We start from the raw sequence: 18,262 nt of genomic DNA, 5'->3' as shown, positions 1-18,262 counted from the left end.
TTATCTATCACTTCAGGAAAACAAGTGGTTGTCAGTCCCTGGGGTGTTAATGCAGAGTTCCATTTTGCTCTTCTTTCTGGCATTCCTTCTGAACCTCACAGTAAGCAGCTTTTAATTCAGATCTCCTCAAAGACTGGATATAGATCCTCTTCAGTAATGAGCAATTATAAAGATATTCTTGAAGCAGTAAAAAAAATTGTGTTTAACATTAATACTAACACAGATAAAGTGTCCGTTTCTCTCACTAGGAACAAATGCAGCCTAGGGTTACATCTACCTCATGGACATCCTAAGTCATGTACATATGGCTATACAACCAATCTTTTGTAGTGACATTAAAGACTGAAAATGTGACATGGCAAGGTGGAGAGTGGAATATTTTGCATCTTTGCATTCACTCACATGTCCCTTTCATTAATGTTTTTGTGGTCAAGTCATCCTTCCTTCTGGATGTTGAGAACAAGGCAACAGCAGGTGCCTTCCAGAGGGGGGTGTTTATGTTTTCAGTTGATCTGGAAGGGATCTTAGCATATTCCCAGCATGACTTGGGCCAAATCTAACCTAGATATGTTTATATGGTTTTGTGTTTGAACATATTTCAATGGTTATTACTATCACATTTTCTACAAAAGAAAGTCCCTTTTTCCTCAGTAGAAGTCAACTCCCAGTTTAATTTTGATGTTTCTTCATACTCTTCATTGTGTTCTTAATTTCTTGGCCCATCCTTAGTGCCTCTTCTATCTCTCCCTTCTTCTCTGCTAGAGCGAGTCTTCATTTCCCTTCCATCTTCCTACTCTCTCTTCCTTGGAGCTGTGTTTTAATTTCCTTGTTTCCTCCCTTGGTCACACCTCTCCCTTCTCTCCAGCCATTCTGCCCTTCTCTCTCTTTTTTCCACTGTCTTACTAAGGATTTTCTTTCCCTCCCTTCCTTCTCACTCACCTCACTCCCCTGCTTTGCAGCAAACTCGGTTCTGAACTTTAACAGTCACAACCGCATTGTGCAGAAGATGATGCCACACCAATGGCTTTGCCATGCCACCACCTCGTGTTTCAACCCCTTGCACCACTGCTGTCTCCTGCCCTTCCTCTTCTGCCAAACTCCACAGCTGAAATGATTGCAGCAGTAAAAAAGGTCTCCACTGCTCCAAGCTGTGTGTCCTGGGGGGCCGAGGCATTGACCACTGGAACACTGCCTGAACGTAATCGATAGCACTGGGTGGCACGCCAACCTCCCGCTGGCCAACCAGGGATAATGTGGGGTATTTCCTAATTCTCTGAAGAGCAACAGCTGTTTGTTTAAAAGAGGCCATCACTAGAAAACATCTCTGTGACTCCCTCAGACTGCCGTGCTTCAGGAGAGAAGAGCTGGAAAGCCTGAAGCCAGCTGCTGGGAACTGGAGCTTGGAGGCCAAATTAGACCCGTGTAGAAGGTAAGCAAAGATATTTCTATGCTTCCCTCAGCATTAAAAAGCAAATCTTTCTAAAACTCTAGTTAAAAGTTAGAAGCTTTCTCTAGCCACCTTGCTTAGCGAAGCTGTAGAAAGTGCTTTTGTTTGCTGAATTAATAAAGTGCGTTGAGTGCTTGTGGCAATCCAGAGTGTTTTCCTAAGCTGTAATAACATTCGGATCCTCTGATGTACACAGGTAGCAAAGCAGCATTGATTGTGGTGGTAGAGTCTCTCACTAGGTCTGGTGATTGATGTTTAGTTAAGTTCTCCTTGCAGTTTGAAGTGGTATTGAGATAGGTCAGAGAGAATGGGCTGTAAACCCCTGTTCTTCCAGCCAAAGCAGCGTCATGTTGCTTCGCACCGGGCGAGAACCAAGCCCTCTGGCTATGTATGAAAGATGCAGAAGAGAGTTTGTAACTCACCTGCAAGACTTAGCTTTTACAGAAGGAGGCCAGGCTGTGCCTGTGCTTGTTTGCTTCTCTCTGGGGAGGGGAAGTAGATGAGATTGGGCAAGCACATGGAAAAGCACAAGCTGGAATGAGACAGAAAAGCAAACAGGTAAAAGTCAGCGTAAAAAATTAACAAATACATTGGGTACTATATAAACAATAGGTAATGACCATAAATCAAGAAGCATCTCTGTTAAAAATGTTCTCTTCTGGAATAGTTTCATGCTAGCTAACTTGCTTTAAAGCTGGATTAAAAAGCATGATGTGATTGTAAAGGGCTCAGAAAAAAAAGCCATCTAAGCACAGTGCTGTTATTAAACCTGCAGCAGCAGAGAACAATGCAAATTTTTTGCTATAGAAGAGCAAACTCAGAAGTCTCTGGCAGTCTCAGCTACCTTACAACAATATACAGCATCCCGTAAAGTCTGTCTGCTTTCCCTCTAAGTTACAGAGGTCTGAGGACAATGGTCTGTCTTCATGACTTACCACACCTCTTGCTGTCTTTGTTCTGTCAATGAAGCTGGTTTCAGCCTGCCTCTGGCTTTTTCAAATGTCTTCATGCTGTCTTTCACCTGGGCTATTCTGCTTGGAAATCCAACCTTGATTGATTCCTATACTCCCAACCTGCTTAATACCTTTTCAACACCAACTTCTGAAACAAAACTTCCAGGATTAGCCAATGCACATGACTAAATTGAGGGGCATTTCACTCTCTCCTGCCTTGGTTATTACAAAACGTGTTTGCACGTAGCAAGAGTAGGCATTTGTGCGTGCATGGCTGCATGTGTATGTGTGTAACACATGTTCTGAAATGGTGTGTGTCCAAATCATCTTCCTTCTCTTACATTTTGTATCTTGCTCACAGGAAAGCAAAGCCTCTACATCATAAACTGTCAGCTTTCTGTGAGAACAGAAATGCACAGATTCATATTTGGTATTTTTATGCATTTGAAAGCCTTGAGCTGGAGTGAGGTTTTTGCTATGATAAAACATCATGAAGAAGTTGTGCTCAGTTTGTGCCATAAAGTTAGTGGCAGTCTAAAAGTTCAATGACCTCTGACCCAGTAGTCTGCAATTTCCATCCTGACACGAAGAAATAGCTGTGGATCCACTTCTGTACTCATCAGCCTTTTCTCTTTGGCTATAGGTCACAGTGCAGGTGCAGTATGAGCTGAGGTTGCTCACTTTGGTGAAGAGGGCTCTAATAGCAGCCTGCAACAAACTTGTAAGGGAGTGACAGAGGTGATGGAGCAGTGGAAGAGCATGGGAGCAACAGCCATGCTTACAGCTTGGAAGATTCAGATTGGACATGAGGAAAGACTTTTTCACAGGGAGGCTGAGGCAGCTCTGCAACAGATCACCCAGAGGGGTGTTATTAGCTCCATCCTTGGGGGGTTTCAAAGCTCAGCTACACAAAGCTATGGCTGGCACAGTGACCTAGTGTTGGTAGTAGTCCTGCTTTCAGCAGGAGATAGGACTGGAGACCTCTTCCGATGATCTGTTATTTATGTTGATTCCTTGATTTTAAAAGAACCTTACTGCTGTGAAATAATAACCTGCTGTTTTATACATTATGGCAGATCGCTGAAAATGAGTTGGGATGGCTTCGTGACCTGCCCTTAGCAAATAGGGTTGGACACGTTTCCAGTTTTTCAGATATTTGAGGGTGGGTGCCAAACAGTCACATAACCAACAGTCTTATTTACCCTTATGTGTGGAGTTAGCATGTCATAGGAAACAGTAATGAAAGTTTCTCCAGGTCTTGCTGACAGTGTATTTTTGACTGAAATAGAGAAAATGCAGCTGGTGGGGCCCTGGTAAGGCTCCTCCTGCTGCTCCAGCAGCAAGGCAAGGTTGAACGTTTTTATGGCATTCCTGGCAGTCATCTCCTGCTTTTCCAGACCTTGAGTGCAGGAGATGATATCAAATCAGCTTCCCAAGGCAGTGGTCCTAGACATCTTGGTGCTGTTTAGGTGCATCCCCTTCCATTCTTAGCCCCACCATGAAGCCTCCTAGCCAGGGTGTCAGTTTGTGCAGCCATGGTTTTGTTACTGAGTCTCCCAGTTGTCCATTAACAATCAAAACAAAACTCTCTGTTCATTTCATACCAACACATGTTTAGTCCTGGCAAATTTGAATAAATTCAATTAAACATTCCAGTTTTTAATAATTCCATTTTAAGTAATGTCTCTGAAGGGAACAGGCTCTGTAGAACAGGATTATCTGTGCCTTAACTGGAACATTTCTTGCTTCAAAATTGATCCTTCTTTCATGAAAGAAGAAAACTGCTGAAACGCCATGCTCCCTGTGCTGCAGTAACCTAAACCTCTCTGCATCTTTCCTCAGCAGAGAGCTACCATGTGCACAGGGAAGTGTTCGAAGTGCATTGGGATCACCCTGTTCCCACTGGCAGCCTGTGCCATAGTCTGCAACATCCTCCTGTACTTCCCCAATGGACAAGTTCTGCAGCTCAGTGAGATAACTGATCTGGTCTGGTTTTTCCATGGCATTCTGGGAGCTGGGATACTGGTAAGAGAGAATTGTTGCTACTGTTTCTTATGGGCTTGGTTGGGTTTTGTTTAAATTCAGGGGTAAGTATAACACACAAAAAAGTCATAGAAACCTGTTTTGCATAAACATTAACTGGGAAGTTGGGTACAGGATTCATAAAGCTCATTCAAGACTGAAAAAGTCCCTTATCACAGGGATACGAGGTTTTCCTGAGATAAATATGAAGACTCCAAATCAGGAGGAAGCAATCGGACTTACTTCCCACTGTGGAGAAGGGTGACATGGGTGTTCATCCTCCATGAGTCAAAGCAAAACTGAGGTCCTAAACTCAGCTGGATGTGGGGAATTGTAACTATTGTCTGCACCCCACATTACTCCTTTAACTGATTCTATGCTCACTTAAATCACAAGAGAACCATTAAGGGCAAAACTGAAGCATGTTTCAGTAGGCGTTTGTTAGAGACCCAGTCAACACAACAAATGTGGAGCTGCAAACGTCCTAAATCCCAAATGCTTCCCATGTTCCCACATACCCACTTACCTCCTTTGGGGTTTGATCTGGTTTGTTTGTGCTCTTCTGCAGCCAGTTCTCCATCCCACCACTTAGGAAAGATGGCTTTTTTGTGAATATCCATAACTCGAAGGGAACATGTTTGGGAATACTGACCTTTCCAGTTCATTAGAAAGCATGCTCCCTTTATGCTCTTCCAATTACCCACCCAAGTCAGATAAAAAGTTGAGAGAGTAACATGCCTATGACAAGCACTGGCTGTTTCACAGCCCAGGCAGATGGTACACTGGCACAGAGCTGGCTACCTGCACATCAAAAAAATGAGTGTTTCAGAATAATTAGCTCAGAAAAAAGGAAATCTCATTCACAGTCAGGCTATGATGCAGCTACCAGTTAAAGTCTATGTAAAAGCTACAGTGGTTGTGGTTCAGAGTCATATTTCCCAAAGCAGGAACATGGTATAAGTCGTTCTTCACCAGCAGCTTGCCTACTTCATCTTCCAGCTACCACTTAGGCCTATTACTCATGCTGAGCTTGAACCTAAGCATCAGTTTGTGAAGGAAGCCTAAAGCAACAAGTGGAACTACAGGAGAGACCTGTGGAAAATTCGTATCACTGCAAGCCCAGGAGTCATTGGCGTTCAATGAAAGGAAAGGCAGAAGTTAGGCAAGACAGCATCACAGGCTCATTGAAAACTTGCCTTCTTTTAAGGCTTTCTCACAGACTTGCCTGTGGCCACCACTGCATACATCAAAAATGAGAACAGCAAGTGAGAGGGGAGGAGGCAAAATTTGCATTTGCATTGATCTTCAAACAGCAAGAGGAGTAATTATTGATCCACAAACAATGCTGTTGAGTGTGCGTGTATCCCAGAAAACAGCATGACAAATGCCCACAGGTGAAGAGAATGGGAAAGAAAGCATTACCGTCAGCTCCATTTTCAGGTGCTGGAAGCATGAGAAAATGAAGGTTGGTTTTCAGGCCTCCTAGGGAGCTAAGCCAGGCTCCATGACGGGAGCCTGGTCTGTATCCTGACTCCATAGTTTGGACAGACCAGGCTGCAATGTGCTCCCCCATGCACCCAGCTTCTCCCCAGAAGAAATGCAGAAAGTCATGAAAAGGTTGCCCAACCTTGGAGGATCTCCCTGTAACGAGGACACAGGCTTCAGAGCCAGGGCTGTGAAGGAAACTTCTTAACAGCCTGCCCTGGCCCTATGAGTGAGCAAAGCTGCCTCCACATGGGAGTTCATCCTTAGACTGATACAGCCTGGATGATCAGCTCACATTCTGGCTGAGCAGCCAGCCCCACCCTTTCCTCCTCCTCTGCTGCTTCCCTAATGGAGCTTTATATGACGTGAAAACCTCTCCGTTTCCTTATTTCAAAAGCTTAGGGTGTAAAGACTGGCTCTGTGTGTCATAGCAACACTTTTCCTAATGGAAGCCAACGTGCAACACTGGAAAAGGCCTGACTGAGCAACGGCTCATGCATGGCCCTCGTTTTACTCCCAGCCAAATCTAGGAAATTCTCATTCGCATGTCAAAAGGCAGGTATGCATAATCAGGCTTCTAAGAAAACCCTTCATCCTGAGCCAGGCTAATAGATGATACAAAGCTGTTCACAGCCTAGATGGGAAACCTCCAAAGAAGAAAGATAGCCCTGGAGGACAGGGAGTGTTGGTTTGATGGGCAGAGGTATTAGCTCTCCTGAGTGCCAGGCAGCAGTATGCTGGGGCTGAGGCTGCCTTGGGGGCCACCTCTGGTTATTTTGGAGCTCATTTCTTTCCAGGAAGAGGAATGTCTTTTTTGACCTCAATGCTCTACATCTGCAGGTGTCCAGCTGTGGTCCAGCAGCCACTGCAGGTGCTGGAGCTGCCCCTGGGGTGTGTATAAAAGGCAACGGAGAGAAAGTCCTTTGAAACATACCACGGGGTCTGCAAATCTAATCAGGTTTCATGGCACTGTCCTACACAGTCTAATGGTGATTGTCACTATACACACAAATTCCCCAGGCTCCATTCACCGTGGACATTGTGCTCTCCCTGCCCTACATGGGACAACATCTGTCCAGCATTTAGTCAGGCTGCTTGTACAGCTTTTACTTTATTTGCTCATTTGTTTGGCTGCCTCTTCTTTCATTAATTTTATAGGGACCGTTTCCTACTTTCTCAAATACACATTGTCTTGCGTTGCTCTTTGAAATGCCTACACAAGCAATGGGCAGAGGCAAGGCAGCAGGAATGCTCTGGCTGCACAGCGCAGCTAGACCCACAAAAGCTTTCTTGCCCTCTAGCTACCAAACTAAACGCAGCTTTTCCTATCTCCAGAGTGCTTCTGTAAGGTGACATTATATCCTGAGACACAGATGGTTACTGACTTCATTATATCAGTCCAGCTCCACCTGATAATTACCATGGAGAAAGCTGATGTTAACTGGGAGTTCCCTGTTTAGAGAAGTCCATTTTGTAGGTTTTCCAGAAGCTTGGCACAAAGACCCAAAACCAGATGTGTTTCAGGAAGTTTAAGACTGATTTCCCTATTGTAATGCAGAGCAGGATGCTCAGAAAACTTAAACTGACATAGTTCTTACTTCACTGATGCATTTTCCCAAACAGAAATTCCATTTTCTCAAAACTGACACATTTATTCCTGAAAAAAAAACAACAAAACCCTGCTGAAAAGAAGGAGTATAGCTTCAGCACTCAGAATCACTGTACCAGAAACTTGACAGCCAACTCTAGCTGTAAGTTAGAGTTTCTCTTCAGCAAGCACTGAAGTCTAAGCAAGTGCAACTCACAGAGCAGAGGCAGGAGGTTTGCATTTGAGGAACATGATGCCCCAGCTCCTAGGCTTTAAAACCCATCCCAGCAGAAGTACTGCACACCAATTCAGCTTGTTCTTTCCTCACAGGTTATTTTACCAGCTTTCATGATGCTGGGAGCAGGCGGAGCAGGATGTTGCGCTAACAGATGTGGGGTAAGTGGATATTTAAGTGTTGAAGTGGCACTATGGGGTTTGTGCAATAACTCCTAAATGGCTGCTCAGCAGGTAGAAATGTACAATGACAAACCATGACACCACCATCAACAGCCATGTCAGGGAAATGCAGAAAGGGAGCTTGATCTACAGCGTCCCTGGGCTGGGGCCGAGAGCTCAGTTAGCCAACAAGAATGTTTCGATAGCCACTGATAGGAAGGGTAGCATACTCAGCTGGGCAGGGGCTGGAGCATTTATGCACAATGCTGAGGGCAGAGGGGTACAAAGCTTCCCTACTTCACCCCACATAAAGTAAAATCTGGCTCCAGCTTCCTCCTGCTTGAGGCAACCCTAAAGATTAAGACAGCTGCCTGTTCTTTCTGCTTCCAATTGATCCTATTTCTCAATACCCTTCTATGGCAATTTGTTTTTCCACAGGTGCATCCCTGCTTACCTCTGCAGGGGCAGATAGGTCCCCTGCTTTGCAGGCCCATGCTTAAAGCCTGAGATGTTGTGGCTGGCACCAAGGAGCCAGCGCTGCTTCCTGCAGCTCTGACCTGTAGCACACATCTTTCTAAGCATTATGCACATGAAAGGTGCAAATGCAATTTGGGCTCTCTGCCATCCAGAGAAAAGACGGGGAATTTTTCCCTTGATAATTAAGAATATTATAAAGCAACATGTCATACACAGGCATCTCCATTAATCCTCGTGCCCTGGGCACAGACTTCTCTGTGGTTATCATTATTAGAAAAATAATGTGATTTAGAAATGTTATTTTTAGTCTGCATCCTTCCCAGAAGCAGCCTGGAATGAGAGATTCCATACAACAAAACATGTCTCTTCTGTACTCTTCAATTAATATTTAGTTTCATCCATAAGAAGACCTTTACCTCTTCAAGATGTTTTACTTAAGTAATTCATTATTCATAATGCCAAAATAACATTTTTCATTAATGTCAACAAGTACATCCCAAGGGACATGCCATTGCATTGATTTCACCCAAAGTCACATGCACAAAAAGATGCTAACAACACCCAAGTCGGCAGTTGAAGAGCTGGGGCCGAATCTAGGCACCCTGAACCCAGTGCCTGAGCCAGCTGCATCTCATTCTGAGTGAGGTAGAAAGTGGTGGTGAAAACAGCCATACTGTGGTGAAAACAGCCATACTGTGGTGAAAACAGCCATACTGTGGTGAAAACAGCCATAATGTAGGTGTTCCCACACTGCTGAACGTGGTAAGTCAGGAGGGGGAATCCAGCTGAACTGGGCTCAGTCCTCAAGTCATCTCAGTTCTCCCTTCTCCATCCTTCATCCTAGCACTAAATATTACAGAGCCAAGAGTTCACTGCCCCAGCCCACTAATGCAAGTGGTAGCACCATGCTGCCCAGCAGCCTGCATCCACAGAACCCCCACTCTTCTCCGTTGTCCTCCACCACCCTTTGACTGTCTAAGCCATTCCTGGAAGCAGCACACAGATACCAAGTATCCTGTCTGCACCTTCCAGTCACTGATGGGTTACTTACAAGCTCTTCCTTATTTGCCGTTACAGAGGAATACAATAGACATTGTTGAGAAGTAGTTTGATTATTAGATGGGGCTTTGAGGAACCTGGTCTAGTGGAAGGTGTCCTTACCCATGGAAGGGGGGTTGTAACGAGATGAGCTGTAAGGTCCTGTCCAACCCAAACCATAGAATTACTATTTTCCTCAGGGTAGGGACTCAATCCTATTATATTTTGCAAAATTCCTGGTTTAATAGCTTCAGACTTCATCAAGGCCTTTACCTTCTGCTGAAGTATCAACAATAGTAATCATAATTGCTATATTTCTCATCCTTTTTATTCTCTTTATTGAATTCTCCAGTTCCCAGTGATTATGTGCTGCATTGAGTAAGTTTTTTCATTAATTCATTTCAAATTGTTGCCTTCAAGCATACCTCGATAGCTTCTTGTCCTTACATAATGCAAGTAATGACTTTGGAAAGTTAACAGATTTACCAAGCTTCCATGTCTTAGCATGAACATATCTGAAAGCATCCACTGCACTGGCACAATATGGAAAAAAGGACCCTCAAAATGCAGCTTCTGCCATTGCATCTGCAAACATACTCTGATATTTGACTTTAAGCCTTCCTTTAGAGTTACTGGTAGAACAAGAATAACCATAGCAGCTTTGCAGACAAAGAAACTTTATAAAGATATCTGGATAACCAGACAGAATGTTAATTCCACAAAAAGACCCAAAACAAGTGAAAGAAGGGAGAAAGTAACAGAGAAGAAATGTGCATGAAACAAGAACCAGGGCAATAAAGAGCAGCATAAGATGGGACAGGAGGAACTTGGTAACTTCACCAAAGCAGCTGATGCAAATGCTCAAAGAATAAGTGCTAAAAGTCTTCCTCCGTTCACCAGGAAAATGCTGAAAGGTTGAGATGATGAAACAGTTAATAAAATTCTTGTATTTCCACAGATATGGGGCAAACCTTCAGAAAAGTCTGCAGAATGGTAGATATAATGGGGAAATACAACTGCAGGTCTAGAAAATGCTGAGGAAATCTAACAGCCGCAGCAGCTTCAGGCAGTAAAGTCCTTGTCTATGTGACTGTGTGCACAGTAAGGGAAATAGATGAGATGAAGTTAGTCATACAGCCAACAGATTTCAGATGAGAGAATTGTGTGTCACAGAATAGTCATCAAAGATAGCACTGACAAGTACTACTGGTACTAATCACTGTCATAAAACATAGTAATAGCAAATGACCATCTGACTTTTGCTATCATAATTACCTTTGGGATGCCCCATACTGCTATGCTGTGCTAAAACTAGGCTTTAGCATAATTAAGATCCTTTAGCCAAGATGCAGAATGCACGGTTGAAATAAATGAGAAAACAGATGAGAAGGGCTTCAGCACAGGTAGCAGTTTCAGACAGAGTATTGGTCACTCACCTTCACTGCAAGGGGTGGCTGGTGATCTTATTATGAGAGACAGTGCATTAGCTACAACCCAGGCACTGCTCTGGTCCAGGACAATATACTAAATTACCTACATTTGCTGACAATGAAGCCCTGCTAAGAGGCAACTCAGCCAGCATACTGATAAAGACAAAAAGAGCACCCACCTTTGCAAAAGAAAAGACTGAGTTATTAATCAGTAATGATGAAATAAATCTCATGAGAAATCACAGCAACTTCTAACTCAGGGATTGCTTTAAAGGCAAAACAACACACAAACAACGCTCAAAAATGAGTCAATTTACACACCAGCAGCATACAAAGTTTTACAGAAAGCAGTCACCAGCTGGCAAGCTGGAAACTGCATGCACTAGCTTGAACATGTTCAGGCAGTCAATTCAAGACTATGTCGCAAATCTGTAACATGGATGGTGGATATTTACATTTGACTCTCAAGTGCAGAGCTCTGTGGGGCTTCTGTCAGTAGGAGAAGGTTTCTGCCTTCCTTGTGGGCTGTTAAATTCCACTGGTATTTGCTGGCAATAGGGAAATATGAGGCCTGTGGTATTTGGCTTCAAACCCAAGTCATGGATGGGAGTGTTTCCAGTGTACTTCCTCAGCTGTGCCTCTGCCCTGACTCCGAGGCAGTCTCACTTCCTTACCCCAGTCCAAGCCTTCCCTTGGCTCTGTCAGTCTCCTCCAGAGTATTTCTCTTTTCCTTCTTGGCAGAGTTGTGAACAGCCACAAGCAGTGACTCTCAACAAGACTAGTGAGAAGCCTGTCCCAGATACACCACCAGTAGCACCCTCCTGATATTTTTTTGCTATATACAAACATCAATGAGGTACAATCTATCCATTAACAGAAAACTACCCCAAAACTGAGTAAAGGTAACGTTTCCATGGGAGTGGACAACGTAAAAAGTATAAGTGCATTACATATAATTCAAAGTCACTGATGGTTGCCACATGCAACGCAATTAGGTTTCTCAACACGAGCAGTGGCAACCACCTCAGGCTGTGGCAAAATTAAAAAAAAACATCAATAAAAAAGGCTTTTTTTTGCATTCCTCATCAATTAACAAAACCACTAATGTACCCTCTGTCGCTTTCATACCTGGTTCAGTAACTGCTTGCTAGTTTCTGTTGGTACAAGAGCTGAGAAAGCTGCTCTTGGTCAAGAGATGGAAGTGTCAAGGCACATGATACGGATGACATCAAGCCAATACTGGCTTATTGCTGGCTTTTTGAAAGATGTCCCTCCAGATTTTTCATAATTGATGGGTCAAATATAGATCTCTGGACAAGTAAAGCTCTGGGCTTTACCTACTTTTCAAAGCAACGCGAATACAGTCTGAAATCCTTTCACATCTAGGATATCTGCACAGTCCGATAAAGTCAACTGATTTTTATTCCCATAAATATCATGCTATTACTATGAGTTTCAGCATACAATAAGAAACAGATAAAGATAATTCCTTCCCATTCAGTGTAAGCTTTCCATGCTACTCAAGCTTCTGTGCATGCAATGCTGATGGTCTTTTCCCTTTCAGATGCTGCTGTCAGTGGTCCTGGCTGTGCTGGGATTTGCCGGAGGAGCATATTGTGTGGTCATCTCCTCACTGGGGCTCATTGGGGGCCCTCTGTGTGACACAGGTGATGGAGAATACCTCTATCCTTTCAGGAACGACACTCTGGAGTGAGTATGACTCCCTTAATTTCAACCTTAATTCCTTCAACTTTGCCTTCCCTAAATCCCCCCTCATCTTCCTATAGCAAATTAGGATTTTCCCAACGTGAACTGATGGTCCACCCTGTCTATACCTAAACTCACATTTCTTTGAGTACCGTGTTCCAGCTGGTTAGTTCTTTGACCAAGGAATCATCTCTGGGAGAACTGCCTGAGTTTCTTCTGTCGTGCTCATCAGCAGCCCCTTGTGCAAGTTGCACTAGGCTTTCAAAAGGCTGCTGAGCTGTGACTACCACTGGAGTCAAAAGGAAATGTTTGATAACTATTGTCCTGATATCTGCTAAATCATCATGAAGTGAGTCTAACAACTTCTGAAAAGCAAAACGATAATCTTCTCTGAATCATTACGTTAACCTTGGCAACCATGCTCTTCAAGCCAGAGGCAGAGGTGATAGATATACTGGGCTGAGATAGCACAGCAGGAAATGGACAATATGGAGACACGTTTTAAAATCCTTATGATCCTTTCCCTTTAGTTACTGACACTGCCATGAAACAAAAGGGAGATTCTTGTGCATGCAACAGGTGCATCTCACTTCCCTAGTCACCAATTGCACCTCTGTAAAGGGAATTCTGAAGAGAACCACCAGCTTTTACCAATTATAGTAGAATTTGAGACTCACTTTGTTCAATCAAGTTCAGAAAGTGTAATGCCAGAAAACACAGAAAGCATTGTCAAATTTGTGTTTTCTAATACATTGCCAGTTATTTTTCTCTATCACAGAGGAAATTATTTGTTCAATCAGACAACATGGAGCATTTGCAAAGAACCTGAAAACATCATCCTTTGGAATATCATCCTTTTCTCTATTCTCCTGGCCATTGGTGTGATTGAAGCTATTCTTTGTTTTATTCAAGTCATCAGTGGACTCACTGGCTTCATATGTGGCACATGCATGAGGAAAAGAAAGGTTGGTATGCAGGAAAAGATATCAGAGTGCTTTATGTTCTTACCACTTTTCTTTTTCAGGCTCTGGTAATGGTACATGAGCAGAGAGATCAGCACAGCCCCTGAATGAGCTCCTCCAGGGAGCTGAGGCAGTACAGATGGACTTACGCACTGTCTCTCCATCACACTGTAGTCAGGGATAACCCAGTCCTAAGATGTTTCAAAACAGCAGAGCAGTGTGATGCGTTGACATGCTTGGTTGCATGGTTGTGTTCCCATTCAAGAAGCCTTTTTGGTGAAGGGTAATGGCTTCTGGCTTCTCAGAGAGGGATGAGAAGTAGAGGGGTTTGTAATTGGTCAACAGTAGTAAAAATGTCATTTTAGAAAATGGAAGGAAACTTCTTTTAAGTTTTATTTATCACCATTGCTTTCTTTTCACTATTTATTTTCACTGTACAAGATGCTTGCAGGAAGTCTGATATCCCCCTGGAATATTAATTAATCATCTTTCATTCATTGCCTTTCAGACAACTATTTCTGGAATGTGAATGACCTACAGGACAAGCATTGAGCTGCCAATTCACATACAATAAGGATAGTGCACTGTGATGTATTTATGAGGGGGACAACAAAGAAAACCTAAAATGTCAGGAGTTTCATGGGGGAAAATGAATTTTTTCATAAAGAAGTCAGGATGGAAAAGGTCTGGATCACTTAGATCTGAGACTGCAGCTTTTCATCTCTCTAAATATATCTACTAGGGCTCAGTAGGTATTGGCAAAACCACCAATCTGTCTGGTCCTGACCGCTATACTTGCACGTAAAACACAACAGTCCCCATATAGATCTCACCGCTTGCCCCTTGTGAATATGGGAATCTGAACCATTGTTAATGCACACATTTATCAGCTTCACCAAGCAGGAGCTCTCTGTCTGGATGTAAATAACCTTCCATCTCCCTCAAAATCCCACCATGAGCTCACCTGTCTGTTGCTATTAACTTGCTAACTGGGCACTTCCAGATTTAAATTAGGATGTGCATGGAATATATTGAAGGCATATGTAACACCACAGAGGCAGGCAACTGAAGCATAGTTTTCAGCCACTCTGGAGCCAAATCCCCTTATGCCCATTCAGTAGCTTGCTGTCATGCTTGACAAAGTCCAGTGCACTTTTAAATCAGTTCTACAGAAGCATCTAAGAGACGTGGCTTTTGAGTCTATATAGACAATAGGGGTTGCAGCAAGATGAAGATTTAGAAATGTCCGGTTTCATGAAACAGTGGAGAACCTCACCAATTTTTCCCACCGGAGACTGCATAGGAATTTCAGTGATTTCCACAAAGGTCTGTAGGGCTGTTCTAGAATAGATCACATGGACAAAGCAGTTAACTGTTAAAGATAAACATTAAATCGATAAAGGTAGTAATTATGTGCAGCTTGGTAGCAAATAAGAGATACAATCTGAAAGACAACAGATTGCATCAGTCTTGGTGTTACAGCTACAGTAATCCCAAGCGGGAACTGCATAATTCCTCATCACTACTCAAGATCAAGGCCTCGATGCTAAAGTCCATGACAGGCAAATTTCAGAAGCCCCATCATTTCAGTGACTTCCTCAAAGGTTAATTCCTGGACATGCCACTGAGTCAGCCAAACTGTAAGATAATCTTTATCCATCCCGAATGCACGTACACAGCTGTGAAAATCTGAACACATTTGAAGCACTTGGAGTCCATTTTTCACAGAAAAACATTGATGTTTTCTCAGTCAAAAGTTGTTCACATTTCTGCATTGTAGCATAAGAGCAAGTCATTTGAGCACAGTTAATGCAGACACACGTGGCTGTGCTGTCCTCTAATCCAGCACAGAAAATGCTTTGTATTAGTGTCCCATTTACACAAAATGGGGAAGAAAATGTCAGCTGTGCTAGATGAGGAGCACAAGTATACTGCCTTGGAGTATCACTTCACCCCTAAAGCAGGAAATTTGACATATAAAACTTAAAAGTACCTTTTGTAAAAGAAAAAGATGCATAAGACTTGTCAAAGTTTGCAGTCGTAGCTAGGAGCATCCAAACCTGCCAGGTGGCTTAAATGGCTCATGCCCATTGTCAGCAGTGAAGCCTGGGCAGTGCTATGATATAAAGCAGACTTCAAAATAAAGCCAACTGTTTCAACCAGGAAAAGACTCAAGGAGGCAGCTAGAAGCAAGGATATTCATCATGCAGTCAGGCACAGACAGACTCCTTCATCAGCAGAGGTGCTCTATGAGCTCTTCATGGTCCCTGAACACCATCCCTGCCCTCATCCTTTAGTCTTGCCTCCCTGACTCTCATTGCAATGATAGAGCAAGTTTAGGCTGTGCCAGCACTCGGAGAGGGAGCAGCACCCAGTGGCACACACAACATCCAGCGTGGAAAAGTGTATGCACTGTACTGCTGCCATCTGTTTGCTCCAAGCTGTTCTGCCCTGGGGATGTTCAGTGTCATGTCTGCGTGATTACGGGGACACCTCTGTCCTGCCTACTGTGCGATCACTGGCCTCTCTGTTATATGTAAATATTAAATATTGTCATTCTGAAGTGATTCTTCTGTCTTGATTTGTGTGACCTAAAGGACTTCAAACTAGCTCCAGCAGGAAGAGATACGGAACAAGACAGAAAACAGAGTTAAAGTGTCTAGCTTGAACCACCAAAAAGCAGTCTTTTCTGGGACAGGCATTAAGCTACATAGTTGATGGAAGAGGCAGCCTTCCCCCAGCCCACACTAAAAGAGGTGACTAAGGCAGGTGGGAGGCATTGCCTTTCTGGGCAAGATTGGAACTGGATCTGCAGGTTGGAACTAGATGATTTTGAGGTCCTTTCCAACCCTTACCATTCTATGATTCTATGAAGATCCAGTTGTCTACTCTAGACAGGAGCATTTGGTGCCATTTGAAATGCAGCAAAGCATCCTGCCCATCCTCCAGATGCAATGTGGTACATGTCCTCTGTCCTGCTTGAGAGCCACTCACAGATGTCTAGAGACCCAAGTATCTCAGTTGGAGCTACCAACACAGGGTTGTGGGTGACAAAGGCAAATACTCTCTTGGAAGCTAAAGATTCACTTACCCAAGATGCATAAAGGTGGTGAAATCTCTGTGGTTTTTTGGATTGCCTTATTCACCTTTTGCATGAGTCAAAGCCTGACCTCCCAGAAGTATCACGAGAGCCTTCTCTGGGAGCCAGCCAGCACATAGCAACAGGGGCAGCTGCTCACATCAACCACTGAAGGGAGACCTGCAAACCCAACCTTTTCTAGGCTTGGCTTCAGAATAAAATGGCTACATAAGACTACTACTAATAAATTGGACAGAGTTGGGTGAAATAAAGATAACATGTTTCAGGATTGGGATTAATACAGATTTTAAGGGGTTTTGCTGTTGGTGTTGGTTTAGGGTTTGGTTTGGGTTTTATTCCATTTTGTCTCTGAAATGTTTTAGATACTGTACACCTGAAGAATTTAGTAAAACTAAAGAACTCATAATATACTTCTATATCTATCTTTAATCACAGAATCATAGAACGCCAGGTGGGAGGGACCTCAGGGATCATATGGTCCAACCTTTCTAGGCAAAGCATAACCAAGACTAGGTCTCCCTGCACCCTGTCCAGCCAAATCTTCCTTCCTTTCTTTCTTTCTTTCTTTCTTTTTTTCTTTCTTTCTTTTTCTTTTCTTTCTTTCTCTCCTTTTCTTTTTTCTTTTCTCTTTTCTCTTTTCTCTTTTCTCTTTTCTTTTTTCTTTTCTTTTCTTTTTTCTCTTTTCTTTTTCTTTCCCTGTCTTTCTTTCTCCCTTTCTTTCTTTCTTTTCTTTCACTCTCCCTCTTTCTCTCTCTCTTTCTTTCTAGCTACTTATCAGTTTGTCTTCTCTATATCTACCAATCTTAAAAAATTGCTGGTCATAAACTCGCACAGGCATAATGACAAAATATTTGTTCAATTTTTACACTCATCACTCTGCAGTCTCACCACACGGGCTCTCACAGAAGGAGTAAAATTGTTACTTTCCAATCAAATTATCCCTCTATCTTCCGTGTAGAAACTCACGTAGATCAGCCACCTGCAAATTTGTGTTGGTTGGAAGAGAAAAAATTGTTCCTGGGTTTAGCTTGGAATAGGAATAAAACTTTAGGCCAAGAACATCATCTGAGAAACTGTAAATGTTTGGAGACCAATTGCCCGGTGTTTCAGCTTCCAGGATCAAGGACATGATTCAAATAGCTGGGTTGGAAACCACAGACTTGTTCATACCATCTCATTTCAAGAGGAACTGTCAGATCATTTTGATGCAAATAGCTCAGATGCCTCAGGCCCAGTGCTGGGTTTTTCTTGGCACAAAGAGCAAAGCAAGCCAGTGAGAGGTTGGTCCCCACACACCTCTCTGTGCCACGGCCTCTGCTCTACTGCCCCAGCTTCAGACCTGCGTCTCTCCTCCCAGGGAGCTCCTCACAGGTAACCACTTCTTTGCAAACAACTTAAGAAGCAAAAGAAATGAAAAAAAAACAAAATTTTACAGATTCTTGAATTATTTTATTTCATTTCCTACAGAGCACCAGATCTTTGGGCTTGTCCCTTTCCAGAGGAGTGACAGGGGACAGCCACTCTTCAGAAAGACCCTTCCTTGTGGCACCTCTCATGCCCATGGGGCACAGAGGACTGGCTAAAGCTCATCATCAGTAATTTAGCACATTTAACCCAGAAAAGCAGGGCTGTAGCTTTATCCTAGGCACAGATGCCA

The 18,262-nt window shown here is 43.3% G+C and overlaps 1 protein-coding gene across 2 annotated transcripts; it reads left to right on the top strand.

Annotated features, from left to right (window-relative positions):
- Positions 1 to 1,272: 1,272 nt before the first annotated feature.
- On the top strand, positions 1,273 to 16,068 carry LOC134174390 (transmembrane 4 L6 family member 1-like). 2 transcript variants are annotated; one of them, XM_062639327.1, is made up of 6 exons: positions 1,273 to 1,429; positions 4,246 to 4,425; positions 7,826 to 7,891; positions 12,401 to 12,546; positions 13,322 to 13,508; positions 14,014 to 16,068. In XM_062639327.1, the coding sequence occupies exons 2-6, from the start codon at positions 4,255 to 4,257 to the stop codon at positions 14,032 to 14,034; spliced, it is 591 nt and encodes a 196-aa protein (XP_062495311.1). In that variant the 5' UTR covers positions 1,273 to 1,429; positions 4,246 to 4,254; the 3' UTR covers positions 14,035 to 16,068. The 2 variants fall into 2 exon arrangements, with proteins under 2 accessions (XP_062495311.1, XP_062495310.1); XM_062639326.1 differs by having other exon boundaries at positions 4,243 to 4,425.
- The last annotated feature ends 2,194 nt before the right edge of the window (positions 16,069 to 18,262 follow it).

The sequence above is a fragment of the Pezoporus occidentalis genome, unplaced genomic scaffold (assembly GCF_034315485.1).
Source record: "Pezoporus occidentalis ecotype Australia unplaced genomic scaffold, CSIRO_AGI_Poc_V1 ctg6, whole genome shotgun sequence".
NCBI lineage: Eukaryota > Metazoa > Chordata > Aves > Psittaciformes > Psittacidae > Pezoporus > Pezoporus occidentalis.
This window is presented reverse-complemented; position numbering and strand designations above follow the sequence as displayed.

Excerpts from the sequence above, each read along its gene's own strand:
- LOC134174390 (XM_062639327.1), top strand. The coding sequence starts at position 4,255 with ATGTGCACAGGGAAGTGTTCGAAGTGCATTGGGATCACCCTGTTCCCA. Across the intron at positions 4,426-7,825 it reads TTCTGGGAGCTGGGATACTG|GTTATTTTACCAGCTTTCAT; the intron begins GTAAGAGAGAAT and ends CTTTCCTCACAG. Across the intron at positions 12,547-13,321 it reads TTCAGGAACGACACTCTGGA|AGGAAATTATTTGTTCAATC; the intron begins GTGAGTATGACT and ends TCTCTATCACAG.